The 16,895-nt window shown below is 36.8% G+C and overlaps 1 protein-coding gene across 1 annotated transcript in view; it reads left to right on the forward strand.

The window, feature by feature from the left end:
- The window catches only part of KCNH5 (potassium voltage-gated channel subfamily H member 5), a 277,648-nt gene that overhangs the window by 20,243 nt on the left and 240,510 nt on the right, over positions 1 to 16,895 (forward strand). The window contains exon 2 of the mRNA XM_081830419.1: positions 9,892 to 10,015. Within this exon, the coding sequence (XP_081686545.1) occupies positions 9,892 to 10,015 (124 nt within the window). The remainder of the gene's footprint in view (positions 1 to 9,891; positions 10,016 to 16,895) is intronic.

A 16,895-nucleotide genomic window follows, 5' to 3' on the forward strand; every position in this document is an offset into this window, starting at 1 on the left:
AAAAAAGACACAATTTCACCCAGAAAATGTTTGAATTTGCAAATATCTCAGTCAAGAATTAGAATTTAGGGAACCTGCGTTCTAGTTGCTAGTCCTGGGGAATCTGGGCTTGGTGAGTCTCTGACTCATTGCAGAATGGAGTTGTTTTCCAGATTAGAGATAATAGATATGAAACCTGTCCCAATGCCTAGCACAGAGTTTGGGCTTCGCTAAAGGTTGCTTTGATTTTGTTATTACATAGAGTTATTAGAGTATAAGTGAAATAATATATCAACAACAAATGAATAATCATAGTTAGGCCCTACCGAGCTGGAGTCTTAATTTTCTCACCTTAGAGTTATTAAAAATGGTATGGTGGGAGCAGTTTAATATTTTTAATAGCAGAATTAACTAGGAGCAATTAGAGCTCCTGATCCAAATCCTAACAAATGTCTTGAAAACAAGTCTGTTTATGACAGAGGGAGGTCTGCAAGACCTTGGGGATGTTGTGAGATATAACCTTTACTTTGGGGTATAAAATTGATTTAATGGGTCTTAACTAGCACACCAAAAAATTGAAATAGAATAAAAAAGGAGGATATCTCATGTAGTAAGTGTTGTTTGAGAATTTTTTTTAGTTGTGTGTTTGTGTAGGTACATGTGTGTATCTGTGCAAACACATTTTAAGATACTATATAAAATTAATTTCTTACTATGAACTTCAATTTAAAACAAATTTGAAAACACTGGTTTGCTTAGTTTCTGGAGGAGAGAAAGCATCCCTCAGTAGGACCTTTCATGTTTATATTAGTTCTTTTTTAGAACATTTGTTTTCCATTTCCTGGGATAGAAGCAATTATTTCAACCAATAAATAATTACTATATTACAACTCTTCTAGGCACAGTAGGCATAAAATTCATAATCCTAAGGACTATATTATCTAAGAAGTTAAAAGTAATATATACATGAAGTATTTAGAGAGGCATTGCATACTAAATTTCATGATACCAATTATATAGAGATCCCTGCATGAATACATTAATTCATTTGTATATTGATATAGTCAACCAACAAGCAAGCATCTACTATGTGCCAGACACTGTGTTAAGTACAGGAGGATCAAATTGGACCAAAGTGCGTACAGGCTCTGTCCTACAGAGCTTACAGCCCAAGAGGCAGATGTGCATTCATCATATCATAACACAAATAGGTATAAAATTATAACTGTGTTAAGGGCTGTGAAGAAGAGGTGCATCATGTCTAAAATTATTAGGTATGACCTGGTCAGAAGGTCAGGGAAAGATTTACAGAGGTCATGAGAGTTGAGTTAAGATTTAAATAACTGCAAGTGTCAATCAGATCAGTGAGGAAAAGAATGGTGTTTAGGCAGAGAGAATGGCAAGTTAAAAGGGTCTATGTTGGGAGAGAGCTTGAAGCTTACAAAAATACAAGAAAAATTTGACTGTGGCTGATTTGACAGACTTTGAAGTCATTATAGGCCAAGGAAAGGATTTGAGCATTCTGAGAGCCATTATAAGTTATTGACAGGTATTAAAGCAGGGAGAGAACATGATTCAGTTGGAAATTTGGAAAGACCTCTCTGGCTTCAGTGTGGTCAATCCATTGAAGAAATCCCGGAGAGAATTGGTGTAAATCAATTAGATAGCTGTTGGAGTGATCTAGGGGAGAGGCGATGGAAGCTTGGATTTGGGAGATGACAGTGAAGATCCAGATAAATGGAGAAATTTGAAAGTTTGAGGAGATAAAATTAATAGGATTTGGTGATGGATTGATATAAGGATAATGAGAAGGATATTGAAAGATGGCTTCCAGATTTCTGGCTTACATAACTGTATGGATGGTAATCCCATTCTCTAAGATACTGAGGTCCCTTTAAGATATCTAAGAGGATATCTAGGGGCACCTGGGTGCCTCAGTCATTAAGCGTCTGCCTTTGGCTCAGGTCATGATCCCAGGCTTCTGGGATTGAGCCCCGCACCGCATCGGGCTCCCTGCTCGGCGGGAAGCCTGCTTCTCCCTTTCCCACTCCTCCTGCTTGTGTTCCCTCTCTCACTGTGTCTCTCTCTGTCAAATAAATAAATGAAATCTTAAAAAAAAATATCAAAGAGGATATCTAGGTCAATGTGGATATCAAGATCTAGAGTTTATAAAAGAGGTCTGGTTTGGAGATATAAAGTTATGAGTTACTGAATATTTGGAGACAGGTGAAGTTATAAGAGGAACCGATGTGGAGAAACTCCAATATATACTCACTGGATAAAGAATGTTGAGCCTGCAAAGGAAATGGAGGACTGTTCAGAGAACCAGGGGAAGGTCATTTTATGAAAGCTAAGGGTCAAGAAATTTTAAGGAGGGAGTGGTTACCAGTGCTTCTGAATTGTCAAGTGAGATGAATAAAAAGCATCCTTTGGGTTTGGTGACATGGAGAGGTTACTGGTGATCTTGGTTGTCCTGGAGTGGTAAGGAAAGAACCAGATAGGAGTGAGTCGAGTGAATGGGAGCTGAGAAGATGGAACCAATGAGAATAGACAACTTTTATGGAAAGTTTGTCCAGTGAAGTGTTGGAGACAGATATGGTGGTAGCCAGAGGGGGATGTAGGCTGAGTGGTACTCACTGAATGTCTCATAGGGAAGGTAGAGTGAGCTGGTTCTGAAAGGTTTGATAGGTAAAGCAATGGGGGAAAAGCATTTCAAGTGGACAGTAGGCATCATGGGTGAGTATATTTTGGAGCCATAATGACAAAACTGACTTAACTGCAATAGCATGGACTTTGTATAGGTAGGGAGAATGAAGTTCTCTATGCTTTCTAAGTCTGGGAGAGAATCTGATAATGTAAGCACTTGGGAGTCTTGATCTGGATGAGGAGTGGTAGGATGGAGGCAGAGATTCGGGGGGACAAGTGAACATTAGTGTGACAAACAAGATCAGCTGAGGCAGGGAGACCATGTAGCTGAATGGACTGCCATAGCTGCCTAGTCATGAAGTGGAGAGCATATGGATTAGCAGGAGTAAACTGAGTAGGACCCAGCCTGGGCTAAGAGGAGAAAAGTTAGTTTTTGATGATCACATTATAACCATTTATACTTGATGCTATACATAAATGAAAATGTCATATATTTATAGAGGAATTTATACTTTATGAAGCATTTTTTGTGGGAAGTTCATTTTAATCTCTACTTTAACCACCCTATGTACCAAGAAAAGGTAGTATTACCATTCTCTTAGCTAAGGTTCATTTCAAATGCCACAGCTTTCCTAAAACTTCTGAATCTCTGGTCTTTTGTCTTCCTTGAGTTTTCTTTTAAATTTGAGGTAAGTAATTAATATGTGGTAAAATACACAGATCTTAAGTGTACAGTTCAATTGCTCTTAGAGGAATATATACACTTGTGTGACTTATACCTCTATAAAGATAGAGAACAATGACCTTCCCCAGAAAGTTTCTTTTTCCTTTTTCCTGTCAGTTGCCTACCCATTCCCTTTAGTAATAATTGTTCTGATCCCTATCACCATAGATTAACTTTGCCTGTATTTAAACTTCATATGAACGAAATTATAGCTTCTGGCTTCTTTCAATCATTATAATGTTTATCAGATTCATCCATGTTGTTGCATGTATGAGTAGTTTGTACCATTTTAGAGCTGAGTAGCTTTTCTTGTATGAATATGTCACAATTTTTAATCCGTTCTCTTGTTGATGAACATTTGCTTTGTTTTCAATTTTTGGCTGCTATGAATAAATATGATGTGAACATTTTCTACAAGTCTTATTGTTAACATATGTTTTCATTTCACTGAGTAAATGCCTAAGAATGAAATATCTGGGTCATAGTTAAATATTTAACTCTACAAGAAACTGTTTTTCAAAATGATTGTTCCATTTTGTATTCTCATTAATATTTTTATAAAGAGTTTCATTTATTTCACATTCTCATCAAATTTTGTATCATTAACCTTTACAGCCACCCTAATGGTTGAAGAGTGATATATCATTGTGCTTTTAATTTGTATTTCCCTGATGTCTGATGATGGTGAACATCTTATTCTTGTGGTTATTGGCCATTGTATATCTTCTTTTGGGAAATGTCTGTTTGAGTCATTTGCCCATTTTGTTTATTGGGTCATTTGTCTTTTTGTAGGATTTTTGGGTATATTCTGGATAGGAGTTCTTTCTCAAATATCTGTATTGTAAGTATTTTTTCTCATTCTGTGGATTTCCTTTTCACTTTTTTGGACCATGTCCTTGAATGGGCAGCTGATTTTATTTTGATGATGTCTAATTTATCAACACCTTCCTTTATGGTGATTGCTATATGAGTCTTATCTAAGAAATTCTTGTCTTCCTTAAAGTGGCAAAGATTTTCTCCTACGTTTTCTTTTTAGTTTTCACTTTTCTATTTAGGTCGATCACCCATTTTAAATGTGTGTGTGTGTGTGTGTGTGTGTGGTGTGAGATAGCAGTCATGGTTCAATTTTTGTTCATGTGGATATATAGTTGTTTTAGCACAGTTCATTGAAAAGACTTTTTTTTACCCATTAAACTGCCTTGGTATCTATGCAAAAAATCAATTGACCATTTATGTGAGGGTCTATCTCTGAACTTTTTAATCTGGTTGTATGTTTCCCCAACTTGGTTCTTCTTTTTCAGATTTTATTTTGGATTATTTTAGGTAATTTGTACTTTCATAAACATTTTATGATTACTTTGTCCATTACTTCAGAAAAGCCTATTGGTATTTTCACTGGGATTGTATTGAATCTATAGATCAATTTGCAGAGAACTGATGTCTTAAAAATATCCAGTTTCAATTCATGAACATGACACAGCTCTCTTTTTGTCTAGGTGTTTTTTAATTTACCTGAGTTTTTTTAGTTTTCACTCCAGAGGTCCTGCACATCTTTTGATAAATTTATTCCTAAGTATTTTATATTTTTTATATCATTCTAAGTGAAATTATTTTTCATTTTTCAATTGTTTAATGCTAGTATATAGAAACAAAACTGACTTTTATATTAACTTTATATCCTGCAACCTTGCTAAATTCACTTAATTTTAGATGTTCCTTTGAATATTCCTTAGGCTTTTCTCTGTAAACAATCGTGCCATCTGCAAGTAGAAAACAATTATATCTTCCTTTCCAATATTTACATCCTTTCTGTTTTTTTCTTTTTCCTTTTTTTGGCCTTATTTCATTAGTTGGGCCACTAATAAAATGTTGAGTATAAGGGTTGAGAATACACATCCTTGACTTTTTCCTGATCTTAGGGGGAAGTTACTCAATATTCTACTTTTAAGAATAATGTTAGCTATAGATATTTTAGTAGGTATCCTCTATCAGTTTGAGGAAGTTTCCTTCTTTTCAGGTTTGCTCAAAGATTTTAATCATGAATAAGTGTGTCAAATGGTTTTTTCTACATCTATTGAGATATAATGATAGGTTTTTTCTTTTATTCTGTTGATATGATGGATTACATTGATTGATCACATAATGATAAATCAGCCTTACAGTGATAAGATAAACCCTACTTGGTTATATGTATAGTATATATATATTGCTATTTCTATTTGTCAATATGGTCTTCTGGATTTTTGCAACTATATTCATAAGATCTATTGGTCAGTAATCTTTTTTGAACAGACATTGTCAGCTTTTGGTATTATGATAATGCTAACCTCATAAAACAAGTTCAGAAATGTTTCCTCATATATTTTTTGAGAGTTTGTATAATATTTATATTATGTCTTATTTAAATATTTGAAAGATTTCACTGAGCCTGGAGCTGTCTGAGCCTTTAATAGGTATTGAGAGAGTTATGTTTTCCTAATGAGTTGACCTTTTTGTTATCATTAATTGCCTCTTTTTAGCTCTATTATCCTTGTCTTTAAGACTACTTTATTTTGCATTAATGTAGCCACATTTACTTTCTCATGCTTAGTGTTAATGTAGTGTATTTTCCCCACACTTTCACTTTCAACTTGTCTATGTCTTTATACTTTAAATGGCTTTCTTAGAAATAGTAGACTATCAGTTTCTTTGTTTTAAAATCCAGTTTGAAAATTTCTGTCTTTTAATTAGTCTATTTATCCCATTTACATTTCATGTAATGCTTGATATGGTTGGATTTAGGGCTACCATCCCATGGTTTACTTTTTTTTCTTTTAAGATTTATTTATTTATTTTACAGAGAGAGAGAGAGAGTGCGAGAGAGCATGGAGGTAGGGGCGAATGGAGAGGGAGAGAGAGAATCTCAAGCAGACTCTGCACTGAGTGTGGAGCCCAAAGCAGGGCTCTTATCACATGACCTTGAGATCATGACCTCGAGATGATGACCTAAGCCAAAATCAAGAGTTGGACGTTCAACCTACCGAGCCACCTAGGCACCCCCGGTGGTTTGCTTTCTGTTTGTCCCACCAGCTGTTTATTTTTACCTTCTTGACTTTTTTTGTGAGGGTCATCATTATTATTATTTTGATTTTTTTTCCTTTCAGCTAAAACACCTACCACATTTGTTTTACTGTGATTCTGCTGGCAATGAATTCTTCCTGTTTTGTTTCTGAATGTGTCTTTATTTTGCCTTCAATTTTGAAGGATACCTTTGCTCTACATGAAAATCTAGGTTGATAAATATTTTCCTCTCAGTATTTTAAAGATGTCATTTCATTGTTTTTTGGTCGTCTTTGTTTTTCATGATTTGTAGGCTGTAATTATTATCTCCCCCATCTCCCCTGAAACATACTTAAATAATCTTTTTTCTTTGGATGCTTAAAAGACTTTTTCCCCTTATTTTCTATGTTCAGCTTTACCCTTACCCATCTTTGTACTGTGGCTTTGCTTGCATTTATCTTGCTTGGGTTTACTGAACTAAGATCTCTAGATTGTCATTTTTCATGCAATTTGAAAAATTTGAGTTATCCTTTATTCATATAACATTTATGCCCTATTCTGTCTATTTTTTTCCAGCCTCAACTACATAGGTCTTAGACTGCTTGATATTGTCCTATGGAACATCTTTAATCTCTTTCTCTTTTTGCTTCAGCTTGGAACCATTTGCATTGATATGTTTTTAAATTGTTCTTTCTTAGTGTTCAATGTACTGTTAAACCTATCCAATGAATTTTTTTATTCCAGAGGTTGTATTATTTATTTCTATGTTCCCATATTGACCTCTCTTTCTATGGCTTATTTTTTCCCTGGATTATCATAAAAGTTTTCTGTTTCTTTGCATGCCTAATAGTTTTTAAGTGCATACCAGACACTGTGTTCATACATTATAGAGAGCAGGTAGTTAAGTTATGGGTGGGTTTCCTTGATCACGATTTTAGCTTTGTGGGAGTGTGTGTGTGTGTGTGTGTGTGAGAGAGAGAGAGAGTGTATTTTCCACATTTTTAATCTTAGTCCCAGGTTATAACCCATTATCCTGGGACTTGTTTCTTATTCCTAAAGCATGACCTTCTGTGGCTTGAATGGAGAACTTGAGGTATCTACCAAGCTTCTCTAACTTGATAGGACTTGAACTCAACAATTTGTCTTCTAGCCTTGAGAGCTGGTGAAATTTCTGCTTACCTCTTGCCTTGTAGTCATTGCTGGAGTAGACAGGTTTCTTGTAGACTCATTTTGTGCATGCATAGTTTAGATCACAGAGAAGGATTTGAGGTAGATTTATATACAGGTTTATGGCTCCGTATGTTAAAGGATCTTCCCCTCAACTTCAAGCTGCTCTGGCAGCCCCAAATTGTGACTTTTGACTATTTAGTCCCATAAAACTTTTTCTGCTTGAGCTCTATCACCAATGAACTGTATAACCTGGAAATTTGCTCTCTGGGAATGGACAGTTAAATGAATACCTTATTTAATGTATCTCTTTTATTTCAAGGGTTTGTCTTTTTTCAGTTTCTGTCTATTTTTGGTTGTTTTTAGTACTTTGAAACAGATTTTTGCCATATTTTGTCCAATACTTCTAGATTTAGCATCTATTCTGATAATTGTAATTGGTTGTTACATATTTATTTTTCTTAACATGGAAGTTTTTTTGAGAGTAAAGGGTATGTTTTATTGATCTTTATTCTATCCCATTGTTTGACCCAGAGTAGTGCCTTTTACTTAGCAGCTACTTAGTAAATGTTGAATTGCATTGCTATTTTTATGAAGACCAACTTTGAGTCAGGATTTAAATTTAAAGTCTTAAACTCATAAGTTAATTTCCCTTTTAGGACACTATTTTGAATATGAGTTCAAAGGAGATTTTTTTGGTAGATATTTTGAATTTTTGAAGTATAGTAATCCCTTAAATTTACTTTTTTTTTTTAAAGATTTTTAAAATTTATTTATTAGAGAGAGAGAGAGTCAGAGAGAGAGCGCAAGAGGGGGTAGGGTTAGAGGGAGAAGCAGACTGCCCGCCAAGCAGGGACCCCGATGTGGGACTCGATCCCGGGACTCCGGGATCATGACCTGAGCCGAAGGCAGTCGCTTAACCAACTGAGCCACCCAGGCGCCCAAATTTACTCTTTTTAAATATTGGATTTTTAATCAAGGTTGATATCAAAAGATATTTTTTGTATTAATTTTTTTTAAATTTAAATTCAAGTTGGTTAACATATAGTGTAGTATTGGTTTCAGGAGTAGAATTTAGTGATTTATTACTTACATATAACCCCCAGTACTCATCCCAGCAAGTGCCCTCTTTAATGCCCATCACCCATTTGCCCATCCCCTCACCTACCTCCCCTCCAGCAATCCTCAGTTTGTTCTCTGTATTTAAGATTCTCTTATGGTTTGCCTCCTCCTCCTTCTTTTTTTTTTTTTTTAAAGATTTTATTTATTTATTTGACAGAGAGAGAGAGGGAACACAAGCAGGGGGAGTGGGAGAGGGAGAAGCAGGCTTCCCAGCAAGCAGGGAGCCTGATGCAGGGCTGGATCCCAGGACCCTGGGATCATGACCTGAGCTGAAGGCAGACGCTTAATGACTGAGCCACCCAGGCACCCCTCCCTCTCTGTTTTTATCTTATTTTATTTTATACCTGAAGCAAAATCACTTCTCTGTGCAAAACAGACCAAAGGTATTTCTTTTATTTACAATAATGATAGTTTCCAAATTCTGTGTAGAATGTGGTTGAAAATAATATATTTGAATAATTTTATTTTTAAAAAGGAATCTTCAATGTTATTTTAAATTTCTTTTAAAGATTTATTTATTTATTTGAGAGAGAGAGAGTGAGCGAGCAAGTGGTGGGAGGGGCAGAGGGAGAGAATCTCAAGCACACTCCCCACTGAGCATAGAGCCCTCTGTGGGGCTTGATCTCATGACCCAGGAGATCATGAGCTGAGCTAAAACCAAGAGTCCGAAGTTTAACCAACTGAGCCACCCAGGCACCCCTCTTCAGTGTTATTTTAAATTAGACTTCTCAAGATCAATCTAATGGACAATTTGTCCCATCATGTCAAAATTATAATAATAGAAGTTTTGAAGCAGTCATACAAATTGCCTCAATATTATCAAGTTTAGTTTTCTCAATTAGTGGAGAAGTTACTCTGGCCCTATTCTTAAATTAATCTGTGTTTAGGTGTAATTATTATAGTCATTAACATTTACTTAATATTAACCATACTTGTTTTTCATAGATTAGATTGTATTTGAATGCAAAGAGGTATTATAAACTGGCTTTTTTTTTTTTAATGGGGTTTTTGTTTGTATGCAAATCTGGTACTTACTGCTGATCTCATTAGATAATCAGGCTAAACTGATTATGTCAATCTCAAGAATAGGCTTTATTATTTGTACTAACAAACCATAATTGTATTTGTCTATAAATTTGTCTTTTTGTTTACTTGAAAGAAGTACATTGTTAAATGAAGATAAAAAAACTTCCTTTTCCTTCTTTCTTCTTTAGAATCAAGTTTCTTACTGGGAAATGCCCAGATTGTGGATTGGCCTGTAGTTTATAGTAATGACGGTTTTTGCAAACTCTCTGGGTATCATCGAGCTGACGTGATGCAGAAAAGCAGCACTTGCAGGTAGGTAATAGAACAGCTCAGGAATCTTTTCTGAAGTTCAAGTAAATGCTGAATGTGGTTAAACTTACAGTAATCCCCCACTTGACCTCGGTTTTGCTTCCTTGTGGTTTTTGCTTCCTGTGGTTTTGTTTCCTCTGGTTTCATGTTTCCAGTAGTTTATTACCCACAGTTTAAACTTCCAGGGGCAGATGCTCCTCCTTCTGATGCCTATATCATTCACCTCACTTCCTCTCATTTCCTATGAAATGCTATGCTATTTTCTCATGTCACATCTTCACAAGAAAGGTGAGTACAATACAAGAAGATGCTTAGAGAAAGAGAGAGGCCACACTAACACAGCTTTTATTACAGTATATTGTCATAATTGTTCTATTTTATTATTATTATTGTTAATCTCTTCCTGTGCATAATTAATAAATTAAACTATATCATAGGTATGCATGTACAGGAAAAGAAAACCAGTTTCTACAGTGTTAGGTACTATCTGTGATTTCAGACACCCACGGTGGGGGGTCTTGGAACGGATCCTCCCCAGATAAGGGGAAACTCCTGTGCTTCGACTCTCTGTGATATTGGGATTTATTTATAATAAGGAATATATATTTGGTCTTTGACACAGTTCCTGGCACAGGTCCTTAAAGCCCTTAGAATTTCCTATGATAAGAACGATAAAGGTGCCTTTTATTATGTTAATGGTGACTTTTGGAAAGTGCTTAAGTAGCCTTAGTATGGAGACTATTGCCAGGGGAACCATCCAGGTAACTGGAGGGTTGAAACATTCAATACTCAAGCCCCTCAACCTCCCTACCTCTAGGGAAGGGGCCGGGCTGGAGGTTGAATTAAGAATTAATCAGTCATGACTATGTAGTGTAAAACCATAAAAACTCCATAAAAACACCAAAGGACAGGGTTCAGAGAGCTTCTGGGTTGGTGCGCATGTGGAGGTACTGGGAGAGTGGAGCACGTGGGGACAGCATGGAACTCTGTGCCTTCTTCCCCCATAGCTTGCCTGCGCATCTCTTTGATCTAGCTATGCCTGAGTTGTATCCTTTTATAATAAACCAGGGATCTAGTAAGTAAAATATTTCTCTGAGCTCTGTGTGCTGCCCTAGCAAATTAATCAAACCCAAGAAGATTGTGGAAACCTCCAATTTGTAGTTGGTAGGTCAGAAGTACAGGTAACAACTGGTGCTTTCAGCTGGTGTCTGGAGTAGGGGGCGGGGCGTGGTCCTGTCAGACAGAACCCTTGACTTGTGGAATTATGCTATCTCCGGAGAGACTGTGTCAGAATTCAGTTGAATTGTACGACAGCTGTGCCTGAACCGATGTGAGTTCGTTGCTTGGTGAGTCAGAAACTGCACCAGGTTGAATATCAGTCGCACAAACAAAACTTTATTTGCAGCAAATAAAGACATGAAGGAGAATGGCTTCCAAAGCCGTGAGTCCCCAGAGCGAGGGTGAACGGATTCCTTTTATTTAGGGTTAGGATGAATATTTAGATAGGGAAGCCTTATCATCGAATGCAGAGGTGGGCATAAGGTCACGAAAAACATGCCTATACCCACACTGTATGTTATGTAAATGAGGCTTGTGCTCCTCCAAGGGCGGAGACTGTAGTAGTATAACGAGGTAAAGGTAGTTGTCGGTCATTCCAGAGGTCGCTCCGTGGTCCATCCGCGCAGGCGCGAGTTAGGGGTTAAGCTCAAACGGGTCCCTGTGCTGGGTCCCCTGGAGGTCTTGTCAGCGCAGCCGCTTTCGCTTGGAGGGGCGGTTTCGCTTTCCATTCGCTGGAGTTAAGAGCTAAGCTGGAAAGAAGAGCTTAAGGAAAAATGTGGGAGAAAGGTCGGTGAGTACAAGCAGGTGGGCAGTAAAGGTCAGGTCTTGGGGTCTCGCTGGTGATACAACCAGCTGGTGTCCCAAGAATCGCTTGTTGGTGTGGAGACTGTTGTCCCCCTTTTCCCACCCCTCCCCCCATCGGTACCAGAATCTATTTACTCGCATCTAAAAACTGTAGAGTAAAAATTGTATTAGAATATTAAGGAGACTAAATTATCAGTGGAAAAATACAGTTGAAGAGCCCTTGGGGGGAACTTGTGCAAAGAAAAAGATTTTTGCGTATCTGTAAATCTGTTAATTCATTCAGTAAGTCTTTTTTGACTATCTATGATGAGCCATGAACTATTCTAGGTGCTGAGTGATGAAAGGAGCATCCTCTATCAGAGAACCACTGATGCCATCAGTACTTCTTGAGCTGCTAAAACGGTCTTGAAGAGAGTAAACAGCCCCCAACCAAGTAGGACGTAATTCACGAACATTTAAAGAACGTCAAAGTGAAGTTCTTACCTCCTGTGTAAATCACATGTACTTTGTAATGTTGGTACATTGTACCATCGTTATTTTGTTTGGCCACTGTAAAACAGAATCTGGCATTTACAGTATTTATAACAATTCTTTCTAAAATATGCCATGTCTGTGAGTTTAAAGAGAGTATTATGGAAAAAGATCATGTAAAAGAAAAGGAAATTCTATAAAGGAACCAATTTAGATCGGAAAACTTTTTCACAATATTTCAGTAAGGCCAGAGGGGAAGTTTTTTCCTTGAGTTAATTTTTCTTCAAAGCTCTCACTTAACTAAGCTCCAAAATCATGTTATTTTGGAACTATAAGGGAACTAAATTATTTTCTACTCCAAATCCTTTGTTTTCCAGAGCATAAAACTGAGGTAGAGTTATGTTTAGGGACTTGCCCAGGGAAATACAGTGATTTATTTGTCTTTTTTTCTATATATCTATGTTGAAAAAAAATAAATATATATTCTACATCTTCATGGAAGCCAGGGATTTCATATTCTACCAGTGAGTCTAAACCCGACTACATGTAGGAATCACTTGGAGAGATTTTGCACCACTTGGATTCCCAGACCTTACCTCTGGGAATCACCTGTTCAGTCAGAATCACCCAGGGTGGGAGGTGGGGGCAGGTATCAGTACTTTTAACCAAAGGCTCAGATGATTCTGATGTTTAGGCATGTTTGAGAAATAGTTGGTTCAGATATCTTCCTTCACTTATCTGGTCCCCACAATCTTCATTTTTCTCTCTAAAGTTATTTTCACATTCAATCTTCACTCCCAGGTCTGAAATTGGTAAGCAAGAGTGATGGAAAACTGTGGCCCTTTATTGAGAAACTGCCTTTGGTAGCATTGATGTCTTTGTGCCTTTTTCTTCCGTTGGACGAATATTAGCTCCCAGGCCAGCACTGCCGCTAAGGTGTGTGTTCTAAGTTCCGGGAGGTTAAGGTCTGTATTGAGCTTCTCTGTTCTCTTATGTCTCAGCAGGCTTAGGTTAGGAAAATGTTAGTTTTATAGTAGATGATACTTATAGAACAGGCTCTATAGAGAGTTCCAGGGACTGTAGATGCTCCCATACCCATTTCTTCTTCTTTTTTTTTTTAAATTTTATTATGTTATGTTAATCACCATACATTACATCATTAGTTTTTGATGTAGTTCTTTTTGGACTGTGGACATCCCACCATCATGCCATGCCTGTTTCAGATGCCGTCTTCCACCTAAAGGTATTTATGATGCTCTCAACAAGATTTTCCTCCTCTGACTCCCTTGTGGTTCGTTATTTGGCATGATCATCTGGCCTTGAACTAGCTTTCCTTATCCCATGGGGTTTTCATTGCTATTGCTTTTGTCATTTTTGAGACATATTCCTCTTCATATCTGGATATATTGTAAAGTCCTGCTCCCATCTCTTCTTGATTCCATGTATCTGCCTCTACTTCCAGTCTCTTTTCGTTGGCATGTGCAATGTGTCCTACAAAAGGATTCATTAAAAAAAATGCTTCCATGTTATAGTAGCATATTCTCTCCCCTAAAAGACCTGCTTTTTTCCTCCCACCACCAGTGTTAGATTATAAATGTCTTTAAGGAAGGTATTTCATCTTGTTCACTTTTGTATGCACTAAGGACACAGCTCAGTGTTTTGTGTTTGTATTTGTTGAATTGGATTGGCTTGTGTTGCAATAAACCCTAACCTAGGTCTCCTGTATAACTGTATAACATGATTTTGTTTATTTTATTTCATCCCAAGTGGTATGGTGTTTAAGGTGGGTGAGAGAGCGGAAAGCTTTGGATAATGTTATGCTTTTTCACTGTGGGAAGAAGTATGCAAACCTTCCCCAGTTCTTCTTCACTATTGTTAGAGATGGCATTTTCAAAATGATAATATTCTTTTTTTTAAAGCATTTTTAAAAAGATTTATTTATTTATTTGAAAGAGAAAGAGTGTGCTCATGCAGGAGCACGAGTGGGAGGGAGGGGCAGAGGGAGGGAGAGGATCCACAAGCAGACTCCCTGCTGAGCGGGAAGCCCCCTGTGGAGCTTGATCCCAGGACCTTGAGACCATGACCTGAACTGAAACAAAGAATCAGCTGCTCAGCTGACTGAGCTACCCAGGTGCCCCTGAAATGATAATATTATTAACGTAAACAGTTATTAGTTGATTGCACAAAACACCCAATGTGTTTTGCTGATCTAAAAATTGCAACCAGTTCAATGCCTTCACAGAACAATGAAGACTAGCATCTGATACATGAGCAGATGATATTTGAACCTTACCAGGTTTTCTTATAGGCATAATTTATTCTAATGCACTCCCCTTTTAAGCCTCCTTGTCTCCTTTTAAAATTAAACTCTACCCATTTTATGTTTACTGCAGCATTCTTTAGAAGAATAAAGTCCTAGAAATAGTCAAAATGTCCAGTAGTAGGTTTGCTAAAAAATATAATGGCAAAGCCTAACTTTCAAAATCACATGTTGGAAGGATAAGACACTGAAAGAAGCTAACAACATTTTTTTTTTTTTTTGCTAACAACATATTTTTTAAGTAAAAAAATCAACCAACCAAACAAAAAAAATAGTTCGCAGAACAGTATCTGCATTCTGATTCTGATTTTTTTTTACATATGGCTTTTTTCTATTTCCTGTATAAGTCTATAAAAACCTTTGAATATCTTGCACAAGGAAACAAGAAAAGAAGGAAAGAAAAAATTATATACAAATATAGGAATACATTGTTAAAGCTAAGAGTTATTATAAAGTTTGGAATCACCACAATTCTAGTTGGAGAGAACTAATTTGGTACTGAGGATAGCCTTACAAATAATTCAAAGAATTTTACTGATTTTAATAATGAGAAGTTTTAGGCAAACATAACAGAGTAAGAAACTACAAATCAGTGAACATCAGTCTGTGAGGAAACAGTATGACAATTTTTATGCTGAAAAAATCAATCATCTTTTTATATAACTTGCATTAGATGGATTAAAGTAGTGACCAACAAAAATTAATGTCCTACATTTAAAATACTCAAATATGAGTTGTTTGGGAAAATGAAAAAAATATTAATTTGTGATTTTACAATAGCAAGAGGTTAATAATTTAGTTCTTCCATTTCCTTGTTCCTTCTTTGCCCTTTTTGTCCAGAGTACCTGTTTCCGCTCTCAGCAGCCACAAGGGAGTGTTTTTTTCCTACATCCTTGTACTTCGTAATAGTACATAATAGTATGTACTTAAAAAAAAAATTATGTATTTGAGAGAGAGAGAGGAGCAGGGGGAGGAGCAGAAGGGGAGGGACAAGCAGACTCCACCCTGAGCACAGAACCCGACTTGGGGCTACATCCCAGGACCCTGAAATCATGACCTGAGCTGAAATCAAGTGTAGGATGCTTAATGAACTGAGCCACCCAGGTGCCCCTACATTTCTATTTTTAAAAATGTGATGTATGCTAGGTACCATCTCATTTTTGTTTTGGCTAAAATTTCAGAAAAACATTCTAATGACACTTCAGGATTGGTAGGAATTTCAAATGTAGTCCATTTTATTTTGTAATAATTGCGTTTCCAAGCCTTTGGACTGTTTTGCTATTTATTGAAGGACACAAAATGTATTGCGTATTTAAAAGAGATTGTAGGTTTTGGGGGGAGGGTATTTAAAAGCATCTGATCTTATCTCATGACCCCCAGGAAGCCATGACATTAAAGACATCAAGACATGCTATCATAGGTTAAGTAGAAACCACTTTAGCATTTTACCTTTGGTTGACCTGAGAGATTTTTAAAAGCCCCTTCTGTTTTTTTGTTTGTTTGCTTTTGTTTGGTTGCTTATTTTTTAGAAGTGTGAGAAGAGCAATAATATAGGTAGGGAGGATTGGAGTATATAGATCCTTTCAAATACATTTTTTTTCCTCTGGGAGGCTCATTAATAATCCTTTATCCAAGCCATCAAATGAGACAATGAAGCAATTAAGAGGCACTTTACTGGATGTATTTCACAAGTGGTTTTATTAACTCAGGGTCCTCTCAGCCAGTGAGAGCACATTACACATGATGGATGTCAGTCCGTTTGGTTCCATCTGGCTGAGGGCTCTTCCTCACACGGTGGCACTGGGGGAAGGTGTTGGAGAGCAGAGGTGCCTCAGTGACGTCACACTCCAAAGGTTAGAGATGTCCAGGGCTCTCCCTGATTTCCATTAATTGCATGCCATGGACCTACCATTTATGACTCTATCTAAATCATTTTAAGCTCATATAAATTAATGGGTTGTGAAACATTTTGGTTACGATTCAATGTATAAAGTAATGCTTTGATTTATTCTAAAATTACCTCTTTCAGATTTTGAAAGCTGTGTTATTTGTTTGTAAATTTTCTTCCTTACTCCCCCTCTCTCAGGCTTTTTACTTTTTGATCCTATAGATTTGAGCCCATTCTTCCATTAACTTTTGTGATAATTTTATTCTTATGGCTGGTTCTGAGTGAGAGACCACATTTACCAACTGCATTAAGTCAATCTGTGTGGTTTCTGTGATGAAGAA

The sequence above is a fragment of the Leptonychotes weddellii genome, chromosome 9 (assembly GCF_054177405.1).
Source record: "Leptonychotes weddellii isolate Sample4059 chromosome 9, ASM5417740v2, whole genome shotgun sequence".
In the NCBI taxonomy this organism is placed as follows: Eukaryota; Metazoa; Chordata; class Mammalia; order Carnivora; family Phocidae; genus Leptonychotes; species Leptonychotes weddellii.